This window comes from Parathielavia appendiculata, assembly GCF_033297405.1.
Source record: "Parathielavia appendiculata strain CBS 731.68 unplaced genomic scaffold N657scaffold_1, whole genome shotgun sequence".
Lineage (NCBI taxonomy): Eukaryota > Fungi > Ascomycota > Sordariomycetes > Sordariales > Chaetomiaceae > Parathielavia > Parathielavia appendiculata.
In genome coordinates, this window is record NW_026944220.1 from 2,014,637 (window position 1) to 2,025,035 (window position 10,399).

General features: G+C 57.1%; 4 protein-coding genes across 4 annotated transcripts; 3 read left to right on the forward strand and 1 right to left on the reverse strand.

The window, feature by feature from the left end:
- Positions 1 to 848: 848 nt before the first annotated feature.
- N657DRAFT_564007 (uncharacterized protein) lies at positions 849 to 5,123 on the forward strand (the record flags this gene model as incomplete). Its single annotated transcript, XM_062788253.1, has 3 exons — positions 849 to 3,437; positions 3,495 to 4,076; positions 4,131 to 5,123. 3 exons carry the CDS (start codon positions 849 to 851, stop codon positions 5,121 to 5,123), a joined length of 4,164 nt encoding a protein of 1,387 aa, XP_062652510.1.
- Positions 5,124 to 6,007: 884 nt separating this feature from the next.
- Positions 6,008 to 7,347, forward strand: N657DRAFT_562730 (pyrophosphatase-domain-containing protein; the record flags this gene model as incomplete). Its single annotated transcript, XM_062788161.1, has 4 exons — positions 6,008 to 6,478; positions 6,532 to 6,651; positions 6,717 to 7,144; positions 7,206 to 7,347. 4 exons carry the CDS (start codon positions 6,008 to 6,010, stop codon positions 7,345 to 7,347), a joined length of 1,161 nt encoding a protein of 386 aa, XP_062652511.1.
- Positions 7,348 to 7,618: 271 nt separating this feature from the next.
- On the reverse strand, positions 7,619 to 8,118 carry N657DRAFT_560949 (uncharacterized protein; the record flags this gene model as incomplete). The annotated part of the gene is made up of 2 exons (XM_062788021.1): positions 7,619 to 7,734; positions 7,938 to 8,118. 2 exons carry the CDS (start codon positions 8,116 to 8,118, stop codon positions 7,619 to 7,621), a joined length of 297 nt encoding a protein of 98 aa, XP_062652512.1.
- A 339-nt stretch (positions 8,119 to 8,457) lies between these two features.
- On the forward strand, positions 8,458 to 10,267 carry N657DRAFT_639231 (uncharacterized protein). Its single transcript, XM_062791740.1, has one exon. It carries the CDS (start codon positions 8,556 to 8,558, stop codon positions 9,867 to 9,869), a length of 1,314 nt encoding a protein of 437 aa, XP_062652513.1. The 5' UTR covers positions 8,458 to 8,555; the 3' UTR covers positions 9,870 to 10,267.
- Positions 10,268 to 10,399: the final 132 nt, after the last annotated feature.

Genomic DNA, 10,399 nt, shown 5'->3' on the forward strand with positions numbered 1-10,399 from the left:
TTCCGCTGAAAGACAGAGTGGTCTTAAACCACGTGAACCAGCTTGCTATGTTTCTATTTTGGGAGCAACTTCCTTATCTCACGAACATTGCTTCCCCAGGTTTCGGAGGATCCCGATGTGCATTGGTCCACCGCACCTGTCAATCAACAAGGTCCAAGATGACCGTTTAGCGGTGACTAAGGTAAGTACGGTATGTGCTGTACAAATACTGCCGTTGGTCCAAAACGGTAGTCAGGAGTGGCTTCCCTTAGAGTTAGAATCTGCCCTGGCTTCACTTCTCTGCAGGTAAGGTACATACCAGGAGACCTTCTTCAGGCCCTTTGTCTTGACCTTTCAAAATCTCGTTGGGGGACTGATTGCCTCGTATAACGAACATTTTCGGAATTGCCGTATGTACTCCAACCCGGTTCTTCGTCGACCTGGACTATATTTTACACCGTAACCATCGTTGTTGAGGTACAGTATCGTCAAGGTACATAGTCTCCGCTAATACGGAGTACCGACCACCCTGCATTACGAGCCCCTCCCGCATTGCCCCATCCCTCATGGCAGGAAACGTTACAGGGCATGCCTTCCCAGGTTATGACGCTTCTGATCCAACCTCAGTCCCGTCGTTTCAACCTTTCCTGCTGGCGCCAACGACCTGCCAAAAGCAGAGGCATCTGGACAACCTGAACTCTATTTGCACTCCATCATTTTGACGCTGTCGAACTTTTGCCAACCTAACTTCGTCCGAGATCCTATGCGCTTGCCGCTGGCTCCATGAGGACGGGCCTGTGACCTCGGTCGACAATCGCCCAACGTACCTTAGCTCCGCCCGACACTGGTGGCCAACCTTTGCTTTCAACATGTCGACAGCGTCGCGCTCTTCTTATCACCCAAGCCGCCGGATCGGCAGTGTGCAGAGCGTGCTGGATGACGAGCGCCGGAGCCGCACATCAACCAAGCCACGCGCTGCACCTGTCAGCTACGACGACGCATACTCGTACGCCGTCCGCATCGCCTTCCTCCGCTACCTCCTTCAGCCCAGGAAAAAGAGAAAGGAATATGTCAGCGCACCAAAACCCCCGCCGCGCGTCCACACCTCGAGCGTTACCGAGCTGGTCAAGGAACTCGTCCCTTCGGGCTCGACGTCGGTGAAGCTGCCCTCGGGCTTCCGTCACTCCCTCGAGAAGCGCATGTCTGGTGTTCTCCAAGGCATTGAGAAGCTGCCCGGATTTAGCGATGCCGCTGTGAAACGCACCTTTGCCGAGGCCTACACGGCCTTCACCGCGAAAGACTTTCAGAAAACTATCGACAAGGACCGCAAGGTTGAGCCACTGGTTCTAATCTTCTACTCCTCGGCCGCCAAGGCTCAGGGTCGCGGCAAACCCGCCGACGACCACTCGTGGAAGGTGCTCGTCGACAGGCACCTGGCCATGTTCATCAGACTGCTCAGCAGCATTCTCAGGGAGAAGGGGGATGTCGAGCTCGTTACTCGCCTCAACACGCTCGAAAAGAAGCTCATGAGCAACGACCAGAACCTGTATCTTGACACGGGCCAGGAGGACCACACCTATGTCGAGGTAGAGATCCCGTTGAGCTATGAGGTCAAGGACATGCACATGGTGCAGCTCGTTGCCAAGATCTTTGGCGTCACCAACTCTCAGGTCCAGGCCGACATCGACCGAAACACGTCCGCCTGGACCGAAGAAGCGGCGCTGAAAGATTACAAGGCATACCAGTTCAGGCTCGCAGCTGGCATGGCGGGAACCTTGCGGAAGCACGATTTCGACGTGGATGAAGCATACGACGAGTGGAAAAAAGGGGAGGCTCCGCACTTGGCCAGGATTTTTGCTGAAATTTTGAGCGTCCGCCCAGATCTCAAGGCGGGATCTGGCGGAGCCAACGATAAGCCACTACCAGTTCGGCCTCATTCCATGTATGAGGACCAGGCCTATGCCGACCTGAGCAGGATGCTATCCAGTCCTGAGTCCCCTACGACGAACCTCGATCCCTCGTTCGGCTTCCAATCACTTTCCCTAGATGACACAGCCAGCATCCGGAGCGTCGACGAACCGAGCTATACCTTCATCCCCCCAGATCCACGCTCCGTCTACAAGGTCATTCTCCAGTATGTTGTATCGTACGATCAGCTTCACTCGGATACGTCTGCCTCGCCCTTGTCTGAGGAGACGACGGAATTCTTGATAGAACTCGCTGTGCGCTGGCGTATCCCGCAGTTCTCTCGTCATGTTGCCTTTGTCGAGGTTACAACCCGCAAATTCCTTGACCAGGAATTACCCCCCGCGCAACTCTACGACTGCCTAGACCTCGTAAAACAGCCCCTGGAGGAACCAAAAAAGCCGGTTCTTATCCAGATGTACACATCGAGGCTGAGCGACATTGACCCCAGCAGGTGGACCATTGTTGACTTTGCGGGCTATCAGCAGTCCTTGAGGGACCTGCATGACGCGTTGTTGCGGGATCTCTTCGATCTCCTGATGCGCTGCTACGAGCCGAAGCCGCCAACTATCGGCGTGATTATGGCCCTTCTCAACAACCACGTCTATCCGGACCCCGCCTTCTCGCAGCGGCCCAATGATGTAGCCGAGTTCTCACAACAGCTCGACAACGGGTTGCGCCAACAGGCCGCCCAGGTGTACAAGAATTTCCTGGATACGCACATCCCGCGCAGCCAGCGAGATTGGGACTTTGCCAATGTGGTCAAGCTGGGCAAAGCCGTCGTCGAGCTTGCCGAGAAGATCAAGAAACGATACCGCAACAACCCGGAAATCATGGGTGTCAGCCCGTTCAAGGCCCTGGTGGAGACGACGCTGCCGAGCTTCGAGGAGGATTGCCACGAAATCATCAAGCGCGTGCTCCAGATTGCCAAAGAAACAAATATCGATATGGAACTTCAAGACGGGTTTGACCTGTACAAAGAGCTCGTCGAAATCAGGAAGATGCACGTTGAGGCCCTCCCCGGCAAGCCCTTCGCCTTCCACATCGAAGGCCTTCTTGAAAGCTTTGTCTGGCGATGGATCAAGAACGTCGACGACAAGATGCCGGGCTTCGTCGAGGAGGCCATCAAGCAGGACCAGTTCAAGGTTCGAACTCGTCATGAAGGCGACATACCAACCGACGACGAGCGGCATAGTGTCTCCATCATCGATATCTTTACCCTGTTCACTCAGACGATCGACCAGCTTTTGCAGCTCGAGTGGAATGACGAAGTCCATCTGGCGCGCTTCATGACGGCTCTCGCCAAGTCGTTCGCTGCGGGCATCGGGCGATACTGCGAGATTGTCGAACAGCAGTTTGCTAGGGAGATGGATCGGCAAACCGCCGAGGAGGTCGCGGCCGCATCCAAGACGGCGCAGGAGAGGTGGTTGCAGTACGCCAAGGACGCCTGGAATACCAAAGATAAAATCCAGCCATTCCAGTTCTACCCTCAGGTCAGTTGTATCCCGCCTTGATAGCCAGCCGTTGCTGTCTGCTGACTTCCAATACAGTCCTTCGTAAAGTTCAATAACATCGAATGGGCCATGCAAGCCTTGGATAAGCTAGAAAAGCGCATGAATGTGGATGCTTGCGCTGAGCTGCTCAACAAAGTTGATGGGCCTAAGCATCCCACGAGGCGGCCAGCACATTATGTGTTCACGGTCAAGATCGTGGAGGGTGAGGAGCTGAAGGCTTGTGATCCGACGGGCTTCAGTGATCCCTACGTCGTCCTATGTGACGAGTACCAGAAGCGCCTTCACAGGACGAGGGTTATCCCGCGAAACCTCAACCCTCGGTGGGACGAGTCGGTCGATATCACGGTTTCTGGGCCGCTCAACATCATCGCGACCATCTGGGATTACGATATGATCGGCGACCATGATTTTGTCGGGCGCACGTCGCTGAAGCTGGATCCGGTGCATTTTAGTGACTACCTGCCGAGAGAGTTCTGGCTGGACTTGGATACCCAGGGGCGGATCTTGATTCGAGTGAGCATGGAGGGCGAGCGTGACGACATCCAGTTCCACTTCGGGAAGGCGTTCCGGCATTTGAAGCGGACAGAACGGGACATGGTGCGCAAGGTCACGAGCAAGGTATGTTTTGTCCGGCTTTCAGGGTCAATAGAGATAGATACTGATCGCGGGCAGCTCTCGATGCACATTAACACCTCGCTGTCCCGCGAGGCCCTGCGCAACCTGCTGAGCAAGGGCATCACAGCGTCGATGGCCAGCCTCTGGAAGAAGAGGCAGTCGCAGGCGCCCACACTCACCCCAGGGGAGGTGGAGAACGCCCTGCAGCCGCTGTTCACCTACTTTGACGAGAACTTTGCCATCATGAAGCAGACACTGACGGACGCAACCATGATGGCGGTCATGACAAGACTGTGGAAGGAGGTGCTGCTGGCCATTGAGAACCTGCTCGTCCCGCCGCTCTCGGACAAGCCGTCGATCCAGAAGCCCCTCACGCAGGCGGAAATGGACGTCGTCTACCGCTGGCTGGAGCTCCTTTTTGCTTTCTTCAACGCCAGAGACGAGTCGGGCGAAGTGCTCGGAGTGCCTGCCGACGTGCTCAAGTCGCCTAAGTGGCACGAGCTGGCGTCACTCAACTTCTTCTACTTTGACTCGACCGAAAACCTCATCCGCACCTCGGAGCGCATGGCCGCCGCCAACGCGCAGCGTGCCCAGCAGCAGGCGCAGCAAGTCCAGCAGCAGCAGCAGCTCTCGTCCGCCCGCAACAATCCCAACCGACTGTCGGCCCCGTCCTCGCTCGGCGTGCCGTCGTTTGGGACGCCGTCGGGCGCGGGCGCCGTCCCGTTCGGCAGCCTGGGCACGATCCGCCGAGGCAAGAGTATCATGATGAGCCGGAACCTGGGCACAATGCGGCGGGCCAAGGAGGAGAAGCGCAAGGAGGCGCAGGCGGACCCCAGCGACGACATGATCCTCCGGATCTTGCGGATGCGGCCCGAGGCGGCGGGTTACCTCAAGGAGAGGCAGCGGCAGAAGGAGCGCATGGCGGCGGCGCAGGCGGCGGCCATGATTGTGCGACAGAGCGTGCACCAGGGGTGGAACGGGCAGGGGCAGCAGGGTCCGGCGTTTGGCGGGGCGCTGTATGGGCGGGGGGTGGTGATGCCCCGGCGGTGATGGGGAATCGGGTCTTCAGGTTTGAAGGGGACAGACAGGATTTGAAAGAGAGGGGGATGGACACGAGTAATAATGTTTGTCTTATTTCATTCATACTTTGCGTTTGATTTTGGTGGATGGGTGCGTTGCGTCTTCTCGGGGGATGTTGTTGGCTGACCGGAATGGAGGGCGTTGGAGGCAGCAGGCAATACCCTACAGTTTGTCATATTGTGGCGCTTGTCTGGATCGGTTACTGGTAGTCGACGACGGGCAGTGGAATAATGGCGACGGAGAATGATATCTGATATCCATGATCAAGAGATCTGCGTACCTATCATTCCATGGTGGTGGTGCCAAGGCCTGCTTCGGCGAGGGAAAAAGGGGCGAGGCAGAGCATCCGAAGGAAGCCACAGTGAGGCTGGAGTGACAAGGGTAACTAGTCTAGGGCTTTGAGGTGATTGATGGATTGATGGCGCTTGCCACTGACCGATTCAGTATCTGGTCATTTGCAGCTCGACGGCAGCGTACAGAGCATACCTCCAAGACAGACGTCATTCCTGACCGCAGGTGCAACGGCGACGGCATCGGAACGCCAGGTCTACGAGGTCCTGTAGCTTACACAGTAGTAGCCGAGAGCCGAGCCGGCGACTAGGAAGCTTCTGGAGCAATTGCCGGAGCAGACCCAGTTCTCTCTCTCCGTGCGGTTGTGCAGCGCCGCGGCCTAAAGGACAGTCGATCGTCGACAAAACCAACCACACCCTGCCTTTGAAAAACCAAAAGAGAGCAGATTCGTCTGCATGCCGGCCCTACGAGTGGTTGTTCGGTCGAGGAAGGCGATGCGAGCGGGACTCGGCAAGCTCTTCACACCGCAACAACTCTCCTTTCCTCGCATTGCAGCCCAAAGCATGCCGCCAAAGCAATTGCCAGGCCCCGGCCAATCACAGCAGCGTCGATGGCTGGCGTCACAGATGGGGCCCACATCTGTCTCTTGGACCTCTGGAGCCCCTCCCCCGCCTTGCTCTGAAGAAACCCCCTCCGCCGATTCTTCTGCTGCTGTTGCCAATTCGCTTCCCGCCGCCGCAACAAATCCCGCGACCGCTCAATTGCAACCAGGCAGCTTCTCTCTGTCTCGCACAGCCCAGATTGCCCGACACCTCCAGGCCCGGAGCTACAGCTCGACCACAAACAGCACCATGGCCTCCCAATACACCGTCCGCAAGGTCGGCGCCCCGTACACGCTCGAGCACCGCGTCTACATCGAGAAAGATGGCGTGCCTATCTCGCCCTTCCACGACATCCCACTCTTTGCCAACCAGGAGCAGACCATCCTCAACATGATTGTCGAAATTCCGCGCTGGACCAACGCCAAGCTCGAGGTGCGAGCTCTGTTTGCTTGATATGTGTGCATCTGATACTAACTTGTAGCTAGATCTCCAAGGACGAGCTCCTCAACCCCATCAAGCAGGACATCAAGAAGGGCAAGCTCCGCTACGTCCGCAACTGCTTCCCCCACAAGGGCTACCTGTGGAACTACGGTGCCTTCCCTCAGGTATGCCCTTACTTGGCTGAGCAAGCAAGCAGAGCAGAGATTGGACGACGGCTGACCGCCTGCAGACCTGGGAGGACCCCAACGCGATCCACCCCGAGACCAAGGCCAAGGGCGACAACGACCCGCTTGACGTGTGCGAGATCGGCGAGCTGGTCGGCTACACGGGCCAGGTCAAGCAGGTCAAGGTGCTCGGCGTCATGGCGCTGCTGGACGAGGAGGAGACGGACTGGAAGGTCATTGTGATTGACGTCAACGACCCGCTGGCCCCCAAGCTCAACGACGTCGAGGACGTCGAGCGCCACCTGCCGGGCCTGCTGCGCGCCACCAACGAGTGGTTCCGCATCTACAAGATCCCCGACGGCAAGCCCGAGAACCAGTTCGCCTTCACGGGCGAGTGCAAGAACAAGAAGTACGCCATGGACGTGGTCCGCGAGTGCAACGAGGCCTGGGAGAAGCTCATCACGGGCAAGACCGCCCCGGGCAGCATCGCCACGTACGTTTACTCCCTACTCTCATTGATTGGGTCACTTGGAAAGGAAACTGACTACGCACAGCACCAACCTGACGGTCAGTCACTCGACCAGCCGCGTCTCGCCCGACCAGCTGCCGCCCCTGCCCCAGCACCAGGACCTTCCGCCCGCCCCCATTGACAGCTCCATCGACAAGTGGTTCTTTATTAGCGGGGCCTCGGCTTAGAGGGTGAGGTTGGCAAACTTATGAATGTTGCGAGGTAGATAGAAAGTCTCCAAAAGTAAAAAGGTCAAGTCAGCAGCAACACATTCGACCGACTCCTTACATTTGAGTGTTTACGTGTTTCTAATTTGAAGACGCTGTAGCGGTATATCGTGACAATGACATAGCAAACGCCTCCCAATGCTTTGTATAGAAATGATGGACAGCCAAAATTGGTGTATGTGTACAGCGAAATGTTACATCCCGTCTTTCTCGGGTAGGTAGTGTGAGGGGTTTAGCCGTCCGCCAGGTCAGCTTCCTTCTGCAGCAGCCGCGAATGCCGGTCAACTTCTTCGACGATGCTCTTGATGCCCATGGCTTCGCAATCGAGCTTCATTTCCTTGCCGTCCTCTGTTTCCAAGATGTCAGCAAACTGGTCAGAGTGCAGACTGGTCCGAGTGCATGTTTGGTCGTGCATCAAGTAGCCCGAACCCCCTTTGCTACACTGTATACTATCTGCACAATCCCCCCCTGTTTCGATGAGTTTGCCATCTCTCCATCCGATTCATTGAACCCTTCAAACTCTTTCGATTGACAAAACGAGACGGACGTACTGAACTTGATGTGCAGACTGCTCGGCTCGGTGGACGACCGCGGCAGGAGCTGCGTCGTGATGTTCATGCCCGACAAGCGGGCCGTCGGCGGGAGGAAGGTGAGGAAGAGCCGCGCGGACTTGGCCCGCGGGGAGAAGGGGTTGAAGCGCGTTGTTACGTCGGTGATGAAGCGGGTTATCATTTTTTGTGGCTTTTCTCATCGGACTGCGTAGGTAGGTGGGCAGGTTCGGCAACCGGCGGAGGTCAATTGATGCTTCTCAGGCAAACCAGGCGTTGAATATTCGCTGTTCGTGGTCTTGTAACCTCTCCCTGTCGATCGGATCGTGGATCGGAAAAATGGTGTTGAAGTCGGCTTGCGACGGAAGGTGCTGGACGGTGGACGGGACGGAGCAGAGGAATGGAGCTAAGAGAAACGGAGCTCCGTTTCAAGATTTATGCAACAAGATAGATTCTTCCGTTTCGTCCCGTCTCGGCAAGTGTCCATCCAGCGTCCCCTTGGCCAGTGCTTTCAAGATGCCAACTCTACAATATCATCAAAGGTAACTCCCGGCCGTCGCACCCATTCGAACCGAACAGCCGCACTCTGGATCACGGGAACACACGGAGAGTCCAAATGATATGGCGTCGTTCGAATCTCTGCAAGAGCGCCTCGCGGCACTCCAGGAAACGACAGAGCAGCTCCAAGAGCTCATCGACCGCCTCGCAAACATCAAGTTCCAGCCCGGATCCGTGCCCCTAAGTTGCAGTGATGAAGACAACGTCGCCGCTGAGCTCAGCACCGAGATCGGCCAGATTCTGCGCGAGGAAGAAGAGGACCTGGAGCTTCTCCAAGAAGAGATCATCGACCTGCGCTCCGGCCGGCCAGGAAGCGAAGTCGAGCACCGCAAAACGAGGCTCAAAGAGGGCGCATATCGTCTGCAAACCGAACTGAAGGACTGCCGCACCGCCTTCCGCAAAGCCCAGCTCTCCGCCCGCCGCAGCCTCGAAGCCGCCCAAAAGCTCGAGCGTGACCTCCTCCTCGCATCATACGCCGCTTCCGCGTCAGCGTCCGCGGCCTCCTCCACCATCCTCAGCAATCCCGACGTCATCAGCGCCACCGGGGAGACCCCAAACCCCTCATCCACCCCTTCTCCCACTCACCCACCCCGTTTAACCGAAGAAGAGGCCCGGGCCCGCCTCTTCACCCCGCGCGACCGACGCCGCCTCGCCAAGAAACAACAAAGCAACAACCCCTCTTCGCAATCCGACGCCGTCACCACCTCCAACGACATCACCCTCGCCCTGCGGCGCACCCACGCGCTCATAGCAGGCGAGCTCTCCAAGTCGGCCTTTGCGTCCCAGACGCTCGCCGAGAGTACCGCGGCGCTGGCCGAGCTGCAAAAGTCGTACGAGGGGCTCGAGGGCCTGCTCGCCCGCTCGCGGGATCTGGTCGGGACGCTGCTGACGACGCAGAAGAGCGACACGTGGTACCTGCAGGCGGCGCTCCGCATCCTGTTGTGCACGCTCGCGTGGCTCGTCTTCCGCCGGTTCCTGTACGGCCCGCTGTGGTGGCTTGTCTGGTTGCCGCTGAGGACGGGGTGGCGGGTTACCAGGATTGTGACTTCATCGCATAATAAGGGAGGCAGCACCAATATGGAGGTGGTCGTGCCTGGCGAGGAGAGCGCAGCCACGGTTATGGTTGGGGTTGGGGAGGAAGGGGCCGTGCCGACGGTGAGGGTTGGGAGGGAGAACGTGGATGGAGTGGATGAAGAAGACCCGGATTCGATGGTCGAGAAGGTTGGGAGGATGGTGGAGGATACCCTGAACCGGAGGGACGAGGATGAAGCGAATCGGACGGCAGAGGATGGACTGGAAGATCAGCCGAATCCGAAGAAGAGGATGTGGGAGGAGGATGTTGGGCAAGTGGCGGGGAGGGTGCGAGATGAGTTGTGATTGGGACATACTATTACGAGCCTTGGAAGATGATACCCCCTGTTTCCCTGGTGATGTTGGCCCGATTGCTTTCCCATGTTCCGTTGACAAACCATTCGGGACGAAAGGGACAGATGTGACAACAGGGTGCGAATTATTGAGTCTGTCGGCCTTGGTTTTAGTCCCTTTCAGCTTTGTTGATTCATGCCCCAGTTATGATGTTTTCATATTGTATCCCAGATTCTCAACGCTCCGTACCAATCTGCTGTCCAAATACGCCGCTCTGATATGCGCCTCGCAGATATGCCCTCGCTCATTGCTCGACGCTTCATCTCATCTCATATGGCACAGTGACCCCATCATCTTCGTCGTAACAAGACCCCCAATGCTATGCCTCACCCGTCATCAATGTATAATAGAAAAAGGAACAAAGGAAAGAATCGCACTTCTCCCGCAGTTCAAACAGGTCCAAACCGCCATCTTCATAGCATAGCCCGCTCATCCGCGCGTTTCATGATCTTGCCGATCGCCACGGCCCCAGCAAGCAGCAT